We start from the raw sequence: 23,871 nt of genomic DNA on the forward strand, positions 1-23,871 counted from the left end.
GAATAGGGCCTCTTAACAACTCTCGGCACCCGTAACAAACTACAGCTCCAAAGAGTCTTTGGGGGAAGCCATGATGGTTTAAAGTGGTATACCACTTTAAATGTAGGCTGTGAATGTGGCCTTAGGGTTAAATACAAGCCACAATACTTACTTACTTACAGTGGTGCCTCGCAAGACGAAATTAATTCGTTCTGCGAGTTTTTTCGTTTTACGAGTTTTTTCGTCTTGCGAAGCACCACTTCGTATTGACCGTTTCCTGTAGGAATGCATTGGCGGTTTTTAAAAAAAGGTGCAAGACGTTTCGTCTTGCGAAGCAAGCCCATAGGGAAATCCGTCTTGCAAAGCAACTCAGAAAACGAAAAACTCTTTCGTCTTGTGAGTTTTTCGTCTTCCGAGGCATTCGTCTTGCGAGGTACCACTGTACTTACTTACTTACGTAACTTATTTATTAAATTTGTATACCGCCCTGTACTTGCAGTTCTCAGGATAAAATCAGAATATACAACCACAAAATACATAATAATAATAAAATAACCCCCCCCCCCAACAACCCAATAACATTTATCTCCTGTAGAATATGGACTATATCATGAAATTACACCCTTTCCAATCATATTCAAGCTACTAGATCACCTGGGGTGCTAAAGAAGCTTATTATATAGAAGTGAATTGGTTAAATTCCACGTTAGTTTATATTTCGGGTGACAGGATATTATGGAGACATTTGTTGTATATTACAGAGCAGCCCATCAAACCGTTATATTTAAGCTGGCAGTTTTTGCCAATTCTAGTTTCCCATAAGACTTCAGTGAAATGTGGTAGACACAAGAGATGCACAGAACTTGTGATTTGAGAGTGATTATGTCAGGAATTTCAATCTTGACATAAATAAAGTTTCTTGAGGAAATGCAATAAAGACCAATGATTTTATTGAACAGAAATAGGAAAGTGTGTGTTTGATTCATGTGAATATTTATCTGCATATGTACACACCATTTTATAGTATAGTTAAATGAATTTATTAGAAAAGATTAAGGACTGCAACTTACAGGTATTTTTATGAGCATTTAATTTAGAACAACATTTTATTGAATCAAGTAATTAACCCCTAGTTAATTATTTCTGTTAGTGTTAAATTCAACGAGCAGGGTGGGGGTGGAGGTGTTGCCTAGCAACCAGGCAGAGTGGCCTGTTATTTCCTGAGATATCACATGCCCTGATTGACTGTCCACTTGTGAGGGGGTTTCTCTTCTGTGTGTTTCGTTGAATGTCTCCCTGCTCTCTACAAGACCTGGTGCAACAAAGGCAAAACCTCTCTATTACTTTCTCCTCAAATTATACATTGTTTTTGTCCAGTTTTGCTCAGTAGAGAGTTACTACGATTTCTTTTCTCCCTATACTCATCCACGTTATTTAGGTGACTTTTGCTAAAATAAGCTTTGCAAGGTAATGATCTTCATTTTGGCCTTGGCTGCCCTGGGGTTCTTCCATGACTTTGTTGCCATAGCTTGGTCAGGAAAGACAAGAGTCTGACCCTTGAGCTTCCAGGAAGCAGCCTGAACAATGACATGTTGATGCTTCCTCCACAGCGGTCCAGCCAGTGTGCCCCTTGGATAGCGTGGTCTTCCCTGGCAACAGCCACTGCTATTGGCTGGTGGCGGAGAAAGCAGAATGGCCGGAGGCTCAGCAGCATTGCTGGGAATATGGCAACGGTACTCTGGCCTTCGTCAGCAGCCCCCAGATCCAGAGTTTCTTAGTGTCCCGCGTCACCAGGTAGGTGATTAAAAGATAGATGGTTCTTTAATTACCTGCAATAAGGTGCTACTTGTTGAGGTTAATAATAATAATAATAATAATAATAATAATAATAATAATAATAATTTATTTATACCACACCCATCTGGCTGGGTTTCCCGAGCCACTCTGGGAGGCTTCCAACAGAACACTAAAATACAATAACCTATTAAACATTAAAAGCTTCCCTCAACAGGGCTGCCTTCAGATGTCTTCTAAAAGTCTGGTAGTTGTTTTTCTCTTTGACATCTGGTGGGAGGGAGTTCCACGGGGCAGGTGCCACTACCGAGAAGGCCCTCTGCCTGGTTCCCTGTAACTTGTCTTCTCACAGTGAGGGAACCGCCAGAAGGCCCTCAGCGCTGGACCTCAGTGTCCGGGCAGAACGATGGAGGTGGAGATGCTCCTTCAGGTATGCTGGACAGAGGCCGTTTAGGGTCAGCTCCAACACTTTAGATTGTGCTTGCAAACGTACTGGGAGCCAGTGTAGGTCTTTCAAGACCGGTGTTATATGGTCTCGGCGGCCGCTTTGTTAAGGTCCACATTCACATCATACATTTAAGGTACTATGATACCACTTTAAATAGTCATGGCTTCCCCTCCAAGAGTAGTTTAACAGTCAAGCCCTCTGTTAAACTCAGGAACTCTGGGAACTATAGCTCTGGGAGGGCGATAGAGGGTTCCTAACAACTTCCAACACCCTTAATGGATTACATAAACATAGCTGCATGAGGAGTATCTACCCATGATAAACACCTACCCGGAAGCGCAGGATTGTGAACATGAGATTCTGCTCTTAGCAAGGGACCAAATTAGACCTGCAGCAGGAGTGTTCTTCACTCAGTCATCCAAAACCCATTAAATTTTGTTTCCACTGATAAAGAGCATCTCCTGTTCCCAGCCTCTTAAATGATTAATTTATTGCACTATTTCATCTTCGCCTTTTCAGACTGATTGCCAGACTCCCAAAGTATTACGGACGCATTGCAGGCTTGAGTCTTGACACTGCTGAATCTGTCTGGCAGATCTGTGTGCGGGGGGGGGGGGGTGGTGACAGGGGAAAGAACACATTAAGATTCAAGATGCCATGTCACATTTAATAATCAATGGAATTACACCGTGCTCTCTCTCCACCGCAAATCCCTTCACCTTGTATTAATCATGGCTGTGCGTGTGCCATTATGTCCTGCATTGGTGGCTAACACATTATCTTGTCATTATCAGAAGCATGTTCTATCTCTAGTGTCAAGAAGCAGTAAATGCCACTGAATACCAACTGCCAGGAATCAAACATGGGGAGAGTCATGTTGCACTCAGGTCCTGCTTAGGGGCTTTCCATTGGGGCATCCGACTGGCCACTCTGAGAATGGGGTGCTGGACTAGATGGGCCTTTGGTCTTAAGTAGCAAATCCACTTCGAATCCCAAGTTCACACTCTGTTAATAGGAGCCATTTGTGCTAGGGTTAACCACAGTTAGGGCTGATGCAGGCGTACCACCCTACTAAGGTTAAAGCAAACTATGGGAGGAATGTAGAGGTGGACGCATCAACTTACACCCATCTCATTTCATTTTTGCTGGCACTCAATCATAGATCAACCTGGTTTCGTCTGGATGTTTGGAAAGAATGCATGTAAAGTTCACATTTGAATTGTACACATAGATACATGTGATACCGCATGTATTATTGAACCCGTTCCTTAAAAAGATGTATTTTCCAATGCTTTTCTCTGTTCTTTACTTTGAAATATGTGTTTAACATGCATTTAACTGTAAAAACGTGTGTGTGGAGGTGAGTTCCATACTTTTTGTGCTCTGAAACCACACTGCAAAATCTGAAGGAGTGCAAAATCTGATCACGTGTTGGGAGTTTCAGTCATCGAGCAAGCCCCAGATCCATCAAGTTGGGCCAGTCTGTTGAAAAAAGCAGACTGAACGAATTTCTCCTAGAGGAGGGGAAGAGAGTACAGGATCCCATGACACAATCTTAGGTCAGAAACATCGCCTCTGCATCAGGCCTGCCTTTCCGTGATTTCATCAACCTCCAGCCCTCTGTCACTTTAAAGGCTACATTGCTATACCATAAGTTTCCTCAAGACTGTGCAATTTGCTTTGGCTCTGCTCAATCAAATCCTTTGCAATTTGGCACCTATCCTGCCTCCACCTCATAGTGGGTGGAATCGGCAGCTCCTGTTGAGCCTTCCTAGACACTGCCAAGATACAGGACGTTCTACTTTATTCCTCTTTATTTCTTTCCTTCTTTGGGCGTCTCAAGACTGTCAAAGTGTTTTGCAGGAAGGATTCAAGCGCATACCAGGAAAGTTAGGTTTATGTAATTCAAGTGAATTTAGCGCCACAGAGCCAATTAAAAAAAAGAGAAGGTGGACAGGCCAGTGCATTGAAAAGTGTGAGGTGAACAAATAATTTGTGAACATATAACATATTGTAAGACATTGAAACACCCTGCAAACAAATCATAGAGTTGGAAGGGACCTAAATGTCCATCTAGTTTAACCCCCTGAAATCAGGGTTCAGTAAAAGCCAGATATAATCCAACCTTTGTTCAAGCAAATCAGCACTAACGCTCAGTAAACAGGACACCTGGAGGAGCTGTCCTTTCTTTTGTTGACTGCTTCTCATTACGTAGTTCACGATTCATCCGTCTGGAGGAAAAACAGCCAGTTTCCTCCGGCACTGAGCTCTAGCCGGCATCTGCTCAAATACCTCACAGACAAGACTGAGAACATCTGTGTTTTATTCCCTTCAAAGTCCTTAACACAGCCTTCCCCAGCCTGGTGCCCTCCGGCTGCTTTGGACTACAACTCTCTTCATCCCCCAGCCAACACCCCATCTGGTTTGTTTCAAGAGCCATGCTGGCTAGGGCTGATGGGAGTTGCAGTCCAAAACAGCTGGAGGGCACCAGGTTGGGGAAGGCCACTACCCTGATAAATCTTTTTTCTCCAGCTCAAGGAGGCCCAGGCCCCGAGTCCATTTTCCCAACTGGCCCTTCTTCTAGATCCCAGATTTGGGCTCTTTTCAGGGCTGGAGTCTGAGATTATTGATATGTCCAACTTTTGGTTGTAGAGTCACTAAGAGTCACTGGCCAGTTGCCCTCTCGGCCTTTGGGTTATGTCCAGTGCTTGTCCTGCTCTGAGCAGATCCGTTGAAATTGGTGAGATTGAACGCTGATTTGTGTGGGACTTCTCTGAGTAGAACGTAGCTGGATACTGCCTCTTCGATTCATGTGCAGGCTGGGGTGTTGCTGTGTATTTTCTTTTATTTTGCTGGATGGACTGAAGGCGGAATGAAACCCCCCCAAGGGAGGGGATGGGGCGCGGTGGGGTGAGCTCCTTCCCAGCTGCCGTGCGCCTTGCTTTCCCTCTCACCCCCGCCCCGCGTCCCAGTGTCATCTACGTCCTGGTATTGCTGTATTTATTTGATCTGTTCTATTAGATAAACAGGGCGCAAAGGATTCCAAGCTGATGAAGTTTCCTCCTCCCGTCCGTCCAACCGCCCCCTCCGCCCCCCGCTCCTAGTTCAGTGATAGAAGATGAATTGGTGGAGCTACTGAGCATTTTCTTGGAAGGCCCTTCACATACTCAGTTTCTTGTGGGAAAGCAACTGCCGAAGGAATCTGTTTCCCATTAGCCTGTGTGGCAGCCAGAGAACCCTCTCTCCATCTCTCTCTCTCTCTCTCTCCCTCCCTCCGTTGATGCTTAAAAAAAAATTGTTTATAAAAAATATTTTTATGCCACCCACTCATATCAAAATCCAAGGTGGAGCACAATGACAAGCACTGACCCAGAAGACATAAGAACAAGGCAACGCCTGATGTCTTTCTCCTCTTTTTCTTGCTGTTCCTCTTCTTCAGCCCACCCCCATCTCTCCTCAAGGTGTTGAGTGCTTAAGGAAGGAAGTGCTTGGTGGAGATGGTGCCCACTTGGGGTGAGGGAGAAATTTGATTCGCTTTGCATTTAAAGGCGAATCGACCTAATCCACACTTTACGAAAGAGTAGGTGGACGAAATCTACACTTCTCCACATTTTGCAATGCTGTTTTCCAGCCAAGTGATGTGTATAAAAATGTATGTACGGGGGGGGGGGGGGGCAAAGTGTGCATGGAAATGCAGAAATTAATAAAACTTTTCTGCAAAAATGCATTCTGCTAGGGGAAAATGCTTTGGAAAAACATGCATAGTAGGGGAAAGTTGCATACAAAAGTTTTTGTGTTAGGAAAAATCCACATCCAAATGCTGATGCATTTTGTCATGAGGACTTTTCAAAAATAATAATCAGCTAACTGACATGAAAATGTGGAGAACCAAATTTAAGACTGGAGAAATGAGAAATGGAGAGCAGCCAAAGCGAATAGATTTGCCCATCCCTTCTACCCACTGACACATTTGCCCAAAGAGCCCCCACTTGAGCCAGTGGTCAGCAGGCGGGAGGCGCAGTCCATCTCATCGTTTCTGAGGGGGGCGGGAATGAGTTAAGAGTTAGATCATAGCTGGAATTAGGACAGGAAAATCTCCCTGGGCCTTCAGCGATGGCAGCAGCTTGGATGTTTCCTAGTCTCTAAGTGAAGCCAATTGCTCAGGAGCAAAACACAGTCGGTTTCTTGTTCTTTAGACATATTTTTGTAGCTTAAAAAGAAGAAAAAGCACGCCCTACTGGCTTGGAAGGCCAAGTTATTTTTGTCACCGTTTTTTCGCTGCAAAAGCTCTTTTTTGAGATGACCTCATTTATTACTATGACCAGCAAAGAGCCTCAGGGGTAGGAGAACCACTTATTATCTTCTTGCAAGCTAAGCCACGCCGTCTTGTCTTATGGAAGACACCCACTACTTCAGCAGGGGTGGAGATGGGAAGAGGCTTGGTCATAGTTGAATTAATGTACTGGTTTATTGAAAATGTACTGCTTCCAACAACAACAAAAGGCACCCAAAGTGATTCATAACAAGAATAAAGTACAGTAACACAAATACATAAACAAGCAAAAAGCATACTTTTACTCTGATTATCTAATAACTGGTGCTGTCCAGAGTGGAGTGGAGTGGAGTGGAGCATGAGTGATAGGAGTTACAATTTAAAAGGCACAACACAAAAGAAAAGGCAGTTGGAAGGGAGGAGGAAAAAAGGAAGCTCAGTTACTCAGTTCTTAGTTACAAAGATATTGCAATGACCAGCTGGAACAGAGTGATTTAGAGAGGCAGAGCCAAAAGTTGGTGGCTCCAGGGTCCTGGTTTGCTCCATTTCCCACAGTCCGATGGAAACTGAGCCACATAGCAGTGGATCATCAGAGGCACCCAAAGAGGAGTGCTGCTCCTACAAGCCCCAAGCTTTCCCAAGGAGCAGCAGGCTGCTGTACTCGGAGGCTGATTTCGGTACATCTGGACAATGCACATTTCTCAGCAGCCTCCCTGAATTACAACAGAGACTGCAATTTCAGAGCAGATTCAAGTGGGAGAGAAATGTCCCTAATGGTGAGAAGGGTTGTTACTCCAACCAGATGTGTCCAGAGCGCTCGTGTAATGTCAGGCTTCGAAAATGTGACATCTTCTTCTAGCCACGCTCTTTGCTTCTGCGGCTGCTAAATCATGCAGACATCCACTTCAGTGCCTCCACCCCTTCTAGCCAAGGTTGTTCCTGTGTTTTTGGACCCTGCTGTCTTTTAACCTCCGTTAACTGGAAGAGAGAGCACTGTAAAAGTTGAAGCTGTCTAGGGCAAAATGGCCATGCAGGCTCAGGCTGCGTGGGAGTTGTGCCAAACATCTGGAGGGCACCAGGTTGGGGAAGGCTGCAGTATGAGGTGTCACAACTGAGAAAGCCTTCTCTCCCGTTATCACCCGCTCTCTACTTCAGAGGGACGTGGAGGAGGGCCCTGGATGATGATCAGTTAGGTTGAAAGTGGTCCTTTAGGTCCCCAGCTCCTAAGCATAAGAACATAAGAATAACCTGCTGAATCAGACCAATGGCCCATCTAGTCCAGCATTCTGTTCTCTTGGTGGTCAATCAGATGCACCTGTAAGAAGGACCCGTGCACAAGAGCAGTCGCCTCTCCTGCCATTTCCAGCAACTGATATAGCAGTGTAAGGCCTTAAACATGACCATCTGCACTATGGATTGTGCTTGAAAACAGACGGGCAGCCACTGCAGCTGTTTGAAAACTGGAAAAAGCGATCCTCCTAGCCAGTTCCAGTTGGTAGCCCCGCAGTTCCATTTTGAACTAATGGGAATTACTGAGAATCTGTTGTTGACACTCCCGTGTACAATTTGTTGTGCTAGTCCAATGCAAGAGTTACCAGTGCTCAGAACAACAGCCCATTTCAGCACCAAGAAATTAGATGTTGGTTAGATTTATTAGGAAGGGTGGTAAATCACAGTTTCCATGCAGCTTTTGGCACGACCCTTCCAGCTTAATCTACTGACTGACTGACCTTGCTCAGAAGCCTAAGCATTTCCTCCCATTCTTCTTTAGAGAAGCTCCATAGCTTAGTGATAGAATATCTGCTTTGCATGTAGAAGGTCCCAGGTTCAATCCCCAGCATCACCAGGTAGGGCTGGGGAAAGACCCCTGCCTGAAACCCTGGAGAGCCTCTGCCAATCAGTGTAGATAATAATGAGCTAGATGGATCAAGGGTATGACTCTCTGTAAGGCAGCTTCCTATGTTCCTCTTTAAATCAGCCCTTGATTCAGAATGATGAAGACTAGAACCTTGCTTTATTTTTAGGTGGTAGAGCATCTGATTTGCATGCAGGGCGTCTGAGGTTCAGTACCCAATGGCTTCTCTGGTAGGGCTGGAAATTACCCCCACCTGAAACGCTGGAGAGCTGCTGCCAGTCAGTGTACACATTAAAGAGCTAGATGGACTCTGTATAAGGCGGATTCTCTTTCTTACCTTTGGCACTCCTGCTCTTGCCTCCTCCAGTGTTGGAATTCGGATTGCATGCACTGGTGGTGTGCTTAATGCCTTGTGATTCCCTGATACTATTCTGGGCTTTCTCTTCCCCAAAAAGGAGCTTGGATGTCTGGATCGGGTTCAACGCAAGCCCCAGCCCTCTGCAGCGAGAGGAAGGCTTCAATCTGCAGAGCTGTCAGAACTGGCTCCCTGGAGAGCCTCACCCGTCCAATGCTGACCACTGTGTCCGGATGGGCCCGGCTGGCCAGTGCAACACAGACCTCTGCACAGCCAAGCACAGCTATGTCTGCGAGCACAAGCCGCAAGGTGGGTGGCTTCATGAAGGGTCTCTCTTGCAGGCAGCTTGTGGGCAGAGCTCTGTACTTAACATTAAAATTCTGCACCAAGAATTCTGCAACCCGGACAACACATTGTGCATCATTTCTCTCATCCTTTGCTCTGTGTGACTTACTCTATTTTTTTCTGGCTGGATGGGAAGGACAAGGAGTTACAAAGGACACAGAAGTTCTTCCTCCAGTCCATGAAAACTATATCCAGGCACTGAGTAGGCTCTGCCCATCAGCTGCCTGGGGCAGGCTTGCTTTTTACAGAATCAGAAGACTGCTTGTCCATCAAAGGCTTGTGGAGAGAAATTTAATAATAACTTTGGAAGATGCATCCAGGTACATTTTCCCATTGAAAGTATCCAAATAACTAGATGGTGTCCAAAGTAGGCGCATCTTCCGTCCAATTGATTCTTCTGTTTCCCAATAGCTGTGATAGTTTAAAAAAATAAAAATGGGATTTTTAAAATATAGCAACAAATATATAACATAACTTGATATATATTATGTGCTTAGTCTTGGGTCCTGCTTGCAGGTTTCCCACAGGCAACTGTTCAGCCACTGTGAGAACACGATCCTGGACTAGATGGGCTGATCCGACAGGCTTCTCTTAATGTCACTCCATAAGAAAAAGAGATAGAGGCTAACTTCCTTCCCTACCTGTTTCTTTTAAACAGAGATCCTTTTAAATGCTGAGCACTTTTACCTGGGCACTCCCACCTTTGATACTCCTGTGGCCACGAGCAACGCTACGGAAACCGAGGAGCTGTCAGCCCCGTCAGGAACGGTGGAGGTGAGGAATGCTAGTGATTCCTTTCCAGCCGAGATCTCCCCTGCTAAGGCACCCTGCAGCTCTGTGAACCTTTTGAGTGTTGTGTTTTCCAGACGGTGGTGTTTCCCAGCTTGGCGTTCCAGCAGGAGGGTTATTTGGTAGCCTTGGAGCTTGTGTCTCAGGAGCTGAAGAGGGATGTCCAAGTCCGGTTTCGAGTGCACCGCCCAGCACTCACAGAAGGTGAGGTGCCATTATGTGGCTTGCTGGGAATTCTGGCTAATGTGAATCTGAAATATTTGTACAAAAAGAAGGAAATTGGTCTCATGCCCCAGTTTCTGCATTGCATTGGAACGTTATGGAATCATAATATTGTAGACTTGGAAGGTACCCCAAGGGTCAATCCCCTATAATGCAAGAATCTTAGCTAAAAACTCTTTGACCGATGGCAATCAGACCTCTCTTAAAAAACCTTGAATGAAGGAGTGTCCACCACCTTTCCAAGGAGTCTGTTCCACTGTCAAACAGCTCTTTCTAATGTTTAGTCCGAATCTCCTTCCTTGTAATTTGAATCCACTGGTTCAGGTCCTACCCTCCAGAGAAGCAGAAAACCAGGGCTTTCTTGGGACTGGCAGACACCCTTTTTATTGTGCATTATTCAAGATTATTTGTGCTCAGGATAGTTATATACAATCCAGCTTTCAATACTCTTTGCATCTGCAAAGGTTTGGGGGCAGAGATGCTGCTTCTTTTCCAATCATCGCATGCCCATAGCTTCCTGCTGAAATCCTGTAACTTTTCATATCACAAATGTTCCAGCATTGTTGTTTTGTCCAGCTTTTGTTACACCACTGTTTGTTTTTTTTTTTTTTATAATATTTTTTATTGCGTTTCTTTCCAAATTTTGTGCATTGCAAACATACCTACAAATTTACAAGAAACCATTTTTTTTTTTTTTTTTTTTTTTTTGTATAGCAAAACAATATAAATCAAACCAAAAAAAGAGTCCTAACTTGGACTTCCCCACCCCTTCCGATTCTGCATTCTTTGTATTAACAATGTCAGCAATTTGTTACCTTATATCATACCTTATTGTAACTTTCACATGTTATGTATCCAAATTCAATGTTACACCACTGTTTGGAACTCTTAGTAACCCTTCAGCGTCACACAAGAATGTCATAAGACAACCCACCCAACCCAGAAAACATATTTACAAGCAGAACATGACAGAAAAGGACGTGTTTTGCTCCCCCAATATCAATAATTATTATTCTTCCCAGATATTGTGAATGCAACAACTCAAATTGTTTTTTGGTTTCATGTGTTTCATTTTAATTTCCATTCAACTATATTTTACATCTGTTTCTTACATCTTACATGTTATGGAGTATTATGTTCTTGATTAAATAAATAAAATTATTAATGTATCTCTGGAGCCCAGACAAGGCTCAGGCAATATTTATCTGTTTTCTCCTTCCTGCCCATAGTCTGCAAGGAAGTCCTGAACACCATGGAGCTGTTACCCAGTTTGGAAGAGAATGGGACGTGGGCAGAAATGGAGTGTGCGCTTGGGCTCCTGTGGTGCCCTTTGACCAATACATGCCTTCCGCTACAAAACTGCTGTGATCCGGAGACTTGTGCCAACAACTCTGCCACCAGCTCGCCCAGCCCCTCTCCTCGCACTTGTGAAAACCTGTCAGGGAGGAGCGAACTCAAAGAGTCGCTTTTTACCTTGCCACCTGGCCCTTCCACACGGTACCTTGTGAGTGTTTTGAACCGAAAGTGCATATGGGATATTTCTACCATTGTGCCATATTAAGTCACTCAGTAATATTTTCTGGAATCAATATACTGAGTTCCAGTTGCTTCTGGCTAGACTCTGTTTCTAATCCTGGCCGCTGCCCCCACCCTTCCTCTGTTTGGGTCTGTTTGGGCTCAGTAGTTAGTTCTACCTTGACTAGTTTTGCTTTGCCCCGTTGTCTGCTTCTGATGTGTTGCAGCCTGGGCTGCGTTGTTGGTTAGCAGGAGGCTTGTATGGTCAGATAGCTGCATTATTGACCAATTTGGTTGAGAAGATGTAACAGATGGAATTAAATAATATGCTGTGTGTCAGGGAACTGCCATCAGTGCCGGAGGGAGAGAGCAAAATCCAGAGGGATTCCAGAGAGCGTCCCGGGATTGGGAGAGGCAGCCCATCTTCTGGGGAAGAGAATCAGTGTAGCACCAGTGGAGAAGGGGGGCAGATGGGGGAAGCGGCGAGGCGGTCCCATGACTCCTTGCCGGGGACCAGCGGGGAGAGTAGGGGTCCTCCGCTGCCTATGCCCTTCTTGCGCAGAAGGCTTTCGCGCAGAGAGAGTAGGAGGAGACTAGGCGTCAAAGAGCTTCTTTGCTGGAAGAAGTTTAAGAAACGCCCACTGACGGATTCTGCCAGCGATTGAGACAGCCACGGGTGAGTGGCTGTCCGGACAGAAAAGGTTCACTCAGGCAACCCAGCCAGGTGTTTGCACCGGCTTACGCACGAGCAACCCCTAGAACTATTACACTGTGCATTAACCAAGAAGGGCTGCCAGAGTGGTTTACAAATCACAAAAAGGGGGGGGAAACGAGAGTCCCAGACCCACTGGTGGATGAGGGGGGTGCGGGCCGCCCTGGGTGTCATCCCTGAGGGGGGTGACATCGCTGCGCCCCCGCGGGAGGGTAGCCCCGCCCCTGGGTGCACAGCATGTGTGCCGCTCCAGATGCCAGAGCGTCTAGCTCCACCTCTGCCCAGACCTCAGACTTAGGATCACAAAAGGAAAATGGATTGGGAGCAAGAAAGAAATAAGCAAACTTGGGCACAATATCTTAGGTAAATGAGTTTTTTTGAGCCTGCTGTACCCAGTTGGGTGTGACCAGCATAACTAATCCCTGTACCCAACACTCAACTCACAGTTGCAGTACAGGGGTGGTGGTGGGGCCTGCAGTGACCCATACAGAATGGGCTGGGTTTGGAGTATCGAAGTGACCGTGGCCTCTCTTTCACAGTTGCACTTCAGGAGCAAAGACACTTTCATCAGGCCAAATGACACCGTGAGCATCCAGCATGACGCAGGGCCTGGGGCCTTCATTCTTTGCCACCCAAGCCAGGTGCCATCTTACCAGATGAGTTACTTCACCCTGAACTCTTCAGACTGGGAGCCAGGCTCTCTCATGCACCCTGAGGCCGGTGGCTGGCATAACGACTCCACCTGCTACTTTAGAGTCCTTTCTGTTGCTGAAAAGACAGTAGCCATTATCGGGGAAGGGAATTTGGGTGTGGACCGCCCTGGCCTGTATGCCGTGAGGGCCACTGTAGAGAACGGAGTCTTCAGCGCCAACCTATCCTGTGATTTTGTGGCTGTCTCTCCGGTGTCGGGCCTCCATGTCATTTACCCTCCAGAGCAAGGTGGCCGAATCTATGTGGAAACCAACCACACTTGGCTGGTGGTGAAAATCTCTTCTGGAGTGAACGCAACTGCTGGATGGTTTGCGGGGAGCCAGAGCTTTCCCTTTGGAAGGAGCTGCCCACCTTCAGTCATCCCACTTGTGCCTGAGTGCACCAGGGACACCAATGATACCTGGTTCTCAGTCGTCATGCTGGAGAACATCGGGGGAAATGCCAGCACCCGAGTGCTGTGGGCAGAGAATGCCGTCAGCTCCCAGAACATCACCATCACTGTGAAAGCAGAGGATGCTATCCGAGGCCTCCGTGCAACTCCAGACCCAGAGACCAGAGTCTTGCTGAATAACCGTGTGGTAAGTAGGGTAAGGAGATAAATTTGCTTTGGTTCTCCTTTAAGCACCACCCTGCCTCTTCTGCACCTTCTGGAATGATGCACAAACCGAAATGCACTGATCCTTTGAAATTTGCACTTTTCTGAATTTTGCAATGCAGTGTTTCAGCCAAGATATGTGTGCGAAAGTGGGTGTGGGTGTAAAAAAATGCATGTATTAGTGAAAATAACTTAAAATGCATTCTATGAAGGGAAGTGGTTTGCAAAAATGTGTATGTTCAGGAATTGATGCACTAAAATGCTTATGTGTTCTAACTCAGCCTTCCTGCGTGTTTTGTGCTACAACTCGTATTAACCCTGGCCAACACTGCTATTTTGTACTACAACTCCCATCAGCCCCTGCCAGCGCATCTGTGGCCATTACAATCCAAAACATCTGGAGCCCACCAGGCTGGGGAAGGCTGTTGCACCATTTCCCAGCTAATCATTGTCAGATCCGTCCCTTTCTGAGTTCGTCATACTGTTTACTTCTCCTCTGCTTTTTGACAAAAGCAGTTTGAGAATGATGGAGTCCACTTGCCAGGGGCCCTGCTCTTAGAATGGTCACGATTTGAAGTCACGTGTAAACTTTTCTCTAAAATAATAATAATAATAATAATAATAATAATAATAATAATAATAATAAAATTATTTATACCCTGCCCATCTGGCAGGGTTGCTCCAGCCACTCTGGGCGGCTTCCAGTGGAATATTAAAACACAATAACCTATTAAACATTAAATGTGCCCACCTCTTCTCATCCATTGCAGAGTTACGTCCCCATGATGGATGCCGGATCGGACGTTACCTTCCGGTGGACCGTGGACGATAAGCGCTCTTTCACCTTCTACAACGATGTCTTCCATGTTATTTACCAGACACCGGCTGTGTACAAGCTGTCGGTAAGTCAGAGGCAGCTGCTATCAATGGCTACTAGCCATGATGGCTTTGCTCTGCCTTCACTGTTGGAGGCAACAGTGCTTTTCAATGCCAGCTGCTGGAAACCACAGGAGGGGAGAGTGGTCTTCTTCTGCTCAGGTCCTGCTTATGGGCTTCCCATTGGGGCATCTGATTGGCCACTGTGAGAACAGGAAGGCTGGGCTAGATGGGCCCCTTTGGACCTGATCCAGCAGGTTCTTCTTACGATTTTATGTTTGTTTGCATTTATGTTCTTACGTGTTGGGTAACAAGGAGAGGAATGAAGGAGTAAAAGCATGTGAGGATTTCCAGCACGTTTCTCTCTCCCAGAGTGGATGATGGAGAGGAGGGGGAAACAGATGCTGAAAGATGTCATGGTGCAAATGCCCCCTGGGTTATATATCTGCTCCATACTGTGCCAGAGCTATTTTTTTCTTTCCCCTTCCCTTATAGCTCACTGCCTCCAACCACGTCAGCAACGTCACTGTGGATTACAACATCACTGTGGAGAAGATGAACAGGATGAAGGATCTGGTGGTCTCTGAGATCCCACCCCTTGTCCCTCAGAACAGCACTGTGGAACTGGCAGCCACGGTTACAGTGGACTCTGCTGTGGATGCCACATTCCTGTGAGTTCTGCCGGTGTATGATTGGAACAAAACAGAATGAAAAAGAAAGGCTGCGCAGGGGAGTGCTTCCACTCCATGCATCAGGGGTGGGAAGCAGGTTTTCCATGGACTGGGCAGCTGTGTTGGCCTTCCAGCTTTTCCGTTACCTGCCTGCAACTGCATTGAATTGAATTGAATCGAATCGAATTGAATTGAATGAATAAAACAACAATGCAATATACAAAAACCAGAAATAAAAAGTCAATTATATAAAAAACATTTTGGGGTTTTGAATCAATAGTCAAATGGTGGATTTTATTCTGATTGTCCCAGCTAAAAACCTTTCAACCTTTGCTGTCACCTGCTCATCTTGATCTGCCAAGAAAAAGGACGCTGTAGCAGTGGTTGGGTGACCCAGAATGGACAATAAAAGAGGGGTGATAATCTCATTCCTCAAGTCTTTATAAAGAGTGCAAGCCAGAAGGGCATGTGCCACTGATTCGGGAGTGCCATCTCCACAGGGAGATCTGTTACCTGCCTGCAACTGCATGCCTTACTGCCTTTTCTGCTCTGCAGGTGGGACTTTGGAGACGGCGACCGTGTTGCTTTCCAGTTCAGGCCTCCCTATAACGAGTCTTTCCTCGTGCCAGACCCCAACATCCATCAGGTTGTAATTGGGCATAATGTATCGCATACCTACCAAGAATCAGGTGAGAAAAGTGTTCTGTTTTGTTTTTTGTTTCTGACCCCATGGCCAATTGAGCAAATGGGATGTGTGCTTAGGACAGTTTCTACTTTCTGTGTAGATGCGAATCATAGCCATAGAACTGTAGACTTTGAAGGGACCCAAAAGCCCCTTCAATGGACTTCCTGCAATGCAGGAATCACAGCTAAGTATCTGACTACGCAAATGGGCCCAACAAGCAGCTGGGAACTCAGAGAATCATAGAGTTGGAAGGGACCGTGAGGGTCATTCGGACCAACTCCCTGCAATGCAGGAATCTTTTTGCCTAGTGTGGGGCTCAAGCCCATGACCTAGAGGTTAAAAGTCTCATGCTTTACCGACTGAGCTATCCCAACTCCCAGAGTTCATTTTATGGCCCCTCCTCTTTTCCAGTTGCTGCCTCCTGTGTGCGCAGACAGCACTCAGTGGCTCTACAAAGCAAGTTCCTTTGAGATTGCCTCTCCCCAATGTTCTCCCTTGGCATTTTTGAACTACTTCTGGTGCTCTGCTCTGTGTTCCATCCCTGTGGGCAGTCAGGTTGACCTCAGCAAGAAGTAGTTAGCCAACTGGTTGCTATTAAGTGTGGTGAATACTGGCCTTGTATGAAATTCCCATTGATGGATGGTCTTTGGAAGGCAAAGGGTGTCTGATCCCATGTTATCATGATCGTCATGTAGTTTGCAATTAATTAGCAGGCAAATGCACTGTGGGGGTTTTATAAGAAAGGTTCCCGCACGAGGAAGAACCCGCCAAATCAACAGGGATTGTCACACAAAGCCAGTGCGTTTGTCATTTCACCAGTTCAGGAGCTTTTTTGTGATAATTGCCTTTTCAGGGCTGTTAGAACACATCTCAGGCCTTTAGAAGGGAGTTGCAAGACTTCCCTCTTCTGGGGACCACTTGGGAACTTACTTAAGTTCAGAGGATTTCTCCTGCTGCTAATCTGGCCGTATTTTAAGTTTTTGTTTGTTCTTCTTATGAGGTTTTCTATGCATGATGTTTTGAACATCAAGCACAAATGGTATAAATAAATGAATACGCAAAATGAAATTATCTAATAACATTCAAATCTGCATATGCTCTGTGTGGCAAGTGAAACCAGTGTGCTCCAGATTCTGTGTTTCTAAGAGCAATTGGTTCAGATTAAGTACTTTTGCTTGATTTGTTCTCTCATTCCACCCTGGAAGACAGTCTCTGTAGTGCTGGGTGTTCCTCATTTGGTCCTGTCCCCTCTCTGACATGAAAGATGGGGATGGGGAAGAAAATCAATTCAGTTCTCCCTTCATGGCAACCAACCTTACCTAATTTATCCTTTCTGAAATAATATTAGAACTGAAACTCTGCCATCCTCAGAAATTCACACCTCTGAATTTTGAAGTACAGTTACTGAAAACAGCATACAAAAGTTGGTTGTATTAGGGGAAATTGTTATATAAAAATGTGCATATTAGGCAAGATTTTATAGAAAGATTTGTATATTGGGAGAAATTAGCACTGAGATGCTGATGGATTTTCATGATGTGGAAATGTTTCCAAACGGATCTGGATAACAACATAAGATTGGAAAAATGGGAAACTTAGAGAAACCGAAATTGACAGATTTTCCCTTCTCCATGAAATGAAATATTGTTGCTGTTGCCCTGCCTTTCCAACTAAAGATGCCCAGATCAGCATGCAACAGAGCAGTAAAAACAGTACAGATTTTTTAAATTAAAAAAATGATTAAGATGCAAATCGAAACATCCTCAAAAGTAAGCATTTCACAGTTGCTTATCCTTCATCTACCAAATATGCCCATCTTGTTCAAAGAGAGAAACCACAGGAGTGGGAAGTTCTTATTCATTTCTCTCCCTCTCCCTCTCTCCCTCTCCCCCTCTGCCCCCTTCTCCCCGGCCTGGTCACAAATGCAGGTGAATATATCCTGAGTGTTTTAGTATCCAATGAATTTGAGAACCTGACCTACACGATTCCTGTCCACATCTATACTTACCTGATGGAAGTGACCCTGGAAGTTGATGCAGATGTCTTGGTTGCTGGTCGCCCTGTCACTTTCAAAGCTGTCCCCCTGCCATCTAGCTATGGGGTCTCTTACACCTGGGATTTTGGGGATGGCTCTGTGGCATCTGTGCAAAGCCTGCCTGCGATAGTCCACACCTACAGCAACAAGGGGATGTACAACGTCAGCCTGAGAGCCAACAACACCATTAGTGCTGTAGAAACATTCCAGAGTTACCGTGTCTTTGAAGAGATTAGCGGGTTGCAGGTGGTTCTGGAGGAAGCAATGGAGCTCCGCACGCCAGTAGAGATCACCGCTTCCGTGGAAACAGGGGACAGCATCCTGTGGATATTCGACATGGGTGACGGGACCGTGGTGAACAGTTCCGTGGCATCCGTGATGCACATCTATTTAAAGGAGATGAATTGCACAGTAAACGTCACAGCAACGAATCCAGTCAACTCCGTTTCCCAAGCTGTTCCTGTCCGGATATTTGTGCTGATGGTTCTCAAGATTGAGCCTTCCACTTGTATCCCAGAGCACCCCGATGTACAACTTACTGCCTATGTTTCTGGTAACCCAGAGGACTACCTTTTTGACTGGACGTTTGGAGATGGGTCATCCAACGTCACCGTGAATGGGGACCCAACGGTGAGGCACAACTTCACTCGCAGTGGCACCTTTCACCTTTCTTTGGTCCTCTCAAGCAAGGTCAACAAAGCTCATTATTACACCGAGGTCTGTGTGGAGCCAGAGGTCACCAACGTCTCGCTGTTCATAAGGCCGCAGTTCGTGAGACTGGGCAACGAAAGCAAGTTCCAAGTCACAGCTTTACCCCCTTACCCCTATCGCTACCTCTGGGACTTTGGGACAAACGAATCCACTCGGTTTGGTGGGACGGAAGTTAGTTACACCTACAAAGCCCCCGGTGTCTACTTGGTCACAGTGACAGTCTGCAACAACGTATCTTTCAATAACGACTCAGTCTTCGTGGAAGTCCAAGAGCCGGTTGGGGTCGTCAGGATTGAGTCCAACGGCTCGAAGGTTTTGGAACTGAACCAAGTCTACCTGTTCGCTGCCAACGCTAGCGGGACCAACGTGAGCTATCTGTGGTACTTTGGGGATGGCATGAGCCAGCTGGGGAAATTCATCACCCACTCCTACAACAAGAGTGGCACCTATGCCATCACCCTGACGGGCTGGAACAATGTGAGCTTCCGTGAAGCAAGGCTTAATGTGACAGTGAAGAGGCGCCTTCAAGGCCTGACCATCAATGCCAGCAGGACAGTGGTGCCTCTAAATGGTTCTGTGAGCTTCACGGCTACCCTCCTCGCTGGCACTGCTATCCGGTACTCCTGGATCTTGTGCGATAGGTGCACCCCCATCCCAGGCTACTCCACCATCTCCTACACTTTCCGTTCAATTGGGACGTTCAATGTGATCGTGACTGCAGAGAACGAGATTGGGTGCCTGCAGGACAGCATCTTCATCTACGTCTTGGAGCAGATCGAAGGGCTTCACATTGCCGGTGGCGACCTCATGGATGACACCTACTTCCTCACCAACAAGACGCTCCAGATGCAGGCGGCAGTGAGGGAGGGCACCAACATCTCCTACAACTGGACTCTCCTGAAGGAAAACCACCCTGTGCAGACTTCTGCAGGGAAGACCTTCTCCCTGGTTGTCCTGGAAGCAGGGGTCTACGTCATCCACCTGAAAGCCACAAATATGCTGGGGAGCTCAACAGTGAACAAGACAGTGGAGTTCATTGAGCAGGTTGGTGTCTTGAAGCCCATCGCTTCCCCCAACCCTGCTGCGGTCAACATTTCTGTAAACATAAGTACGAGTGTCACTGCTGGGACTGGATTGATGTATATTTGGTACCTGGAGGATGGTCTCTTTCTCCAAACTGCCTCCTCTGCCATCACACATTCCTTCCCAAGTCCTGGTGCCAAAGCAGTTACCGTTGTGGCAGAGAACAAATTTGGCTCTGCCAATGCAACGCTTGTGGTGTACATTCAGGAGCCCATCATAGGAGTGAGGATCAGGACCGTGAGGCTGAATTATACAGGTTATGTTGAGTCAGGCTCAGAGGTAAACTTCTCTGGGGAGCTGGAAAGGGGTTCTGATGTAGCATGGACCTGGAAGCTGCTGAACACCACCATATGTGGGCAAAGAGTGGCCTTGACATTCCCCTCACCTGGAGTCTTCTCCGTCTGCTTAAATGCTTCCAACGATGTCAGCTGGGATGTGGCCTGCCACAGTGTGACCGTGGAAGACCCAATCCAGGGCCTAAAACTCACTGTGGGCAAGGAAGTGCTAGAGCCTGGGGAAGAGGTCAACTTTGTCATTGGGATGGCTTCTGGTTCCTCTGTGAGCTATAAGATGAGTGTCGGCGGGAACCACTCCATGGCACTCAACTCTTCCAGCTTCACCTATACATTCACCCAGGTTGGAGATTACTTAGTAAGGGTGACTGCAGAGAACCACATCAGTGTGGACTACACAGAAGTCCTCATTGTGGTGCTGGAGGCCATCCATGGCTTGAAGGTCACGGACTGCTGTGAGCAAGGCATGCCTGTTGGAATAGAGAGGCGCTTCACTGCTGAGGTTGACAGTGGCTCGCGGGTGTCATATTTGTGGCAGCTCTCCTTGGAGGGAGACCACGGGCGTTCCCAGGTCCATGTGGAAGGCCGAAGCATCTCTTATACCCCGGAAGCTGCAGGTCGTCTGGAGATCCATCTCACCGCTTGGAACCGTCTGGGCAGCCTAAACATAACCATCGTGATAGAAGTCCAAGACATCATAATGCAACTTTCCCTCCTGCCTGTCAGCTCCTTTGCTAACCGGACAACGACGTTTGAGGTGTCTGTGCTGCCCAGCGCAAGGCAAGTTGCCTTTTGGTGGCACTTTGGAGATGGTTCTCCAGCTCAAAGGACAAGTGTGCCATCCGCCAGCCATACCTACCTAAGGCATGGGGATTACTTGGTGGAAGTGAATGCCTCCAACCTCATCAGCTTCTCCATTGCCCAGCTCACCATCACGGTCCAGGTGCTGGAATGCGAAGAACCAGAAGCTGAGTTGGCGTTACCTGGGCAAGTGGTCATGAAGCGATCGCAGAAGAATTACTTGGAAGCCCAGCTTGACTTGCGGGGCTGCACTAGGTACCAGACCAAGTACGTGTGGGAGATTTACAAAGCCCCCAGCTGCCTGCAACTGGGCGCCTCTGACAAAGTCCTCCTGTCCAACGTGGACGTCAGCCGGCCGCAGTTGGTCATCCCCAAGCTGGCACTCGACCTGGGCACCTACTGCTTCAAATTCCTGGTCTCTTTCGGAGACACACCACTGTCCAAGAGCATTTTCGCAAATGTGACTGTCACTCCTAACAAGCTGGTGCCCATCATTGATGGAGGATCGTACCGTGTGTGGTCCAGCACCCGGGACCTGATCTTGGATGGGGAGAAATCATACGACCCTAACCTAGAAGACTGGGAACAGACGCCGTTGCATTATCAGTGGTCTTGTATGTCTTCCTCCAAGGTAAGCAAACCCTGCGCTTTGAGTGAAGGAGCAGCTGGGTGGGGGTGCACTTGTGGGTAATTTCCATCATTTTAAATACTTAGACGTGGGTAGTGCTGTGGTCTAAACCACAGAGCCTAGGGCTTGCCGATCAGAAGGTCGGCGGTTCGAATCCCCGCGACGGGGTGAGCTCCCATTGCTCGGTCCCTGCTCCTGCCAACCTAGCAGTTTCGAAAGCACGTCAAAGTGCAAGTAGATAAATAGGTACCGCTCTGGCAGGAAGGTAAACAGCATTTCCATGCGCTGCCCTGGTTCTCCAGAAGTGGCTTAGTCATGCTGGCCACATGACCCGGAAGGTGTCTGCGGACAAACACCGGCTCCTTGGCCTATAGAGCGAGATGAGCGCTGCAACCCCAGAACCCTAACGGTCTGGGGTACCTTTACCTTTACCTTTTAAAGACTTAGAAGCCTGGTCTGGAACTAGTGCTGCAGGAGATCTGTACTTTGAGAAGGGGGAGGGGCATTGTGAGCCGAGACCCCATGTCCCCATTCTCCCCCTGCTTTCTGCCTTGATGTGTTTTGCTTTTTGGATTGGCAACTGGGGCGGGGGGCACAGTAGCTGAATTTGGCTTAAGGCTTGCTGAGCTCAAGACTGTGGCTGCATTGACGCAATATATTTAAGGCATATTCCCTCCCCCCCAAAGAATATTAGGAGTTGTAGTTTGTTCAGGTTGCTGAGGGTGTAGCTCTTTGAGGGATAAACTACAATTCCCAGGATTCTTTTTGGGGGGAAGGGAGGTGCAGACAAAGTTTAGTTTAAATGTATGGCATGTATGTGGCCTAAAATAGAATTCTAGAGATACAAGTGGGTGGGGGTTTATTAGGTCATCTAAACCCCGCTGCTCAATGCAGAAAATCCAGTTAGATCAAGGAGAGCCCCCACCTCATCCCTAGGTGATTGATTCCTATGCACTGGAAACCATAATTTGATTAACCAACTCCCAAATCAGATTAGCCTTTTTGGCAGTCACATCACACTGCCGTCTCAAGTTCAGCTTGGGATCAGCTACAATCCAGATATCCACCTGTTCTGCTGACAAGCCAGGTATTTCCTATCCTATACCTGTGCATTGGATTCCCACCCCACAAAGAAGAAGTTTTTTTCATTAGACTGCGGTGGTGTTTTCCCATTAAACACCCTCGGTTCAAATGTTTGACTTCCTTTGCCCAATTTTAGGAACAGAGCCCCAGGACTGTGCAGGGACACTCACCTGCCCTGGTTCACACCACCTTTATTTTGCTATCTTTCATGACTGTTCCAAAATTGTGTTTTGGCGGCATACATATTTTGCCCTGAAGTATGCCCTACAAGAAAAGCAACCCAAAAGTTTGGCCGTCGGAGGCCGTTTGTAGGCATGGAAGCTGCATTTACTCTTACTCACTTCCCCTCTTTGCTTTGGCATGCCAACCTGGTGCCCTTAAGATTTTGGAGTACAGCTCCCATCAGCTCCAGTCAGCCCCATCATGGTTGGCGCAGCCTGTTTTAACAAGATGAGGGTACCAGAACAGGAAGAGGTTTGACATATACCCAGGTTCTGGTCTCAGACCCTCAGGACAGGACTGACCTTCTGTTTTAAGGCAGGTTTTGAATGTCTCCTCTGCCCTCCTCCTCCCTGTTTCCTTACGTGCGACAGAGCTCATCTGCGGGGTGTGCGCTCAACTTCACTGCCACAGGGGGTGTCGTTACTATTTCCCGATCCATACTGGAAGCAGATGTGGAGTACACATTCGACCTCGCCGTCTGGAAAACGGGGATGAGTCCTGAAGCTACGAATCAAACGGTTAGTGTCATGGAGTCCTCTCTGCTCTTCCTGTACTGCCGTTGCGGGTTGCTTCAGGGCAGTAGGGAAAGGCAGGCTCATACTCTCCTTGAGGATGCCCCTCCACTGGTACTTAATTGTGTGAACAGCCACGCAGGGCCCTAGTCCGTACTGATGATCGTGGTGCTCTGTTGAGACTGCATTAAAGTCCCTGGAAGTAGAGCCACTCACACCTGCCTCCCGAATGAATCTGAGAATTTGTTCTGTCTTCATAAATCTTTCTCTGCAACTCCAGATATTTTGAACTACAACTCCCATCAGCCCCAGCCATCATGGCAGTGCTACCCAGAACAAAACTTTCCGTTTTTAAGCATTCACATCACCTCACACATATTCTCTGTAATGCTTGCAATACCCGTTAGCCAGAGGTCAGCAAACTTTTTCAGCAGGGGGCCGGTCCACTGTCCCTCAGACCTTGTGGGGGGGGGGCGGACGGACTATATTTTTTTGGGGGGGGGGGAATATGAATGAATTCCTATGCCTCACGAATAACCCAGAGATGCATTTTAAATAAAAGGACACACTGATTCCCAGACCGCCTGCGGGCCAGATTTAGAAGGTGATTGGGTCGGATCCAGCCCCCGGGCCTTAGTTTGCCTACCCATGCCGTAAGCTATACACTGTTACTGTAGT

General features: G+C 47.0%; 1 protein-coding gene across 2 annotated transcripts in view; it reads left to right on the forward strand.

Annotated features, from left to right (window-relative positions):
- PKD1 (polycystin 1, transient receptor potential channel interacting) overlaps positions 1 to 23,871 on the forward strand; it is a 109,215-nt gene that overhangs the window by 45,523 nt on the left and 39,821 nt on the right. Inside the window, exons 6-16 of one of the 2 annotated variants that reach the window (XM_083413941.1) lie at positions 1,590 to 1,773; positions 8,805 to 9,013; positions 9,708 to 9,823; positions 9,916 to 10,042; positions 11,290 to 11,564; positions 12,827 to 13,585; positions 14,364 to 14,495; positions 14,965 to 15,140; positions 15,696 to 15,829; positions 17,754 to 21,379; positions 23,053 to 23,199. In XM_083413941.1, coding sequence (XP_083270067.1) covers positions 1,590 to 1,773; positions 8,805 to 9,013; positions 9,708 to 9,823; positions 9,916 to 10,042; positions 11,290 to 11,564; positions 12,827 to 13,585; positions 14,364 to 14,495; positions 14,965 to 15,140; positions 15,696 to 15,829; positions 17,754 to 21,379; positions 23,053 to 23,199 — 5,885 coding nt within the window. The remainder of the gene's footprint in view (positions 1 to 1,589; positions 1,774 to 8,804; positions 9,014 to 9,707; positions 9,824 to 9,915; positions 10,043 to 11,289; positions 11,565 to 12,826; positions 13,586 to 14,363; positions 14,496 to 14,964; positions 15,141 to 15,695; positions 15,830 to 17,753; positions 21,380 to 23,052; positions 23,200 to 23,871) is intronic. The other variant, XM_083413942.1, reaches the window with a different exon arrangement.

This window comes from Podarcis tiliguerta (genome assembly GCF_965153285.1).
Source record: "Podarcis tiliguerta genome assembly, chromosome: 14".
Taxonomy (NCBI): Eukaryota; Metazoa; Chordata; class Lepidosauria; order Squamata; family Lacertidae; genus Podarcis; species Podarcis tiliguerta.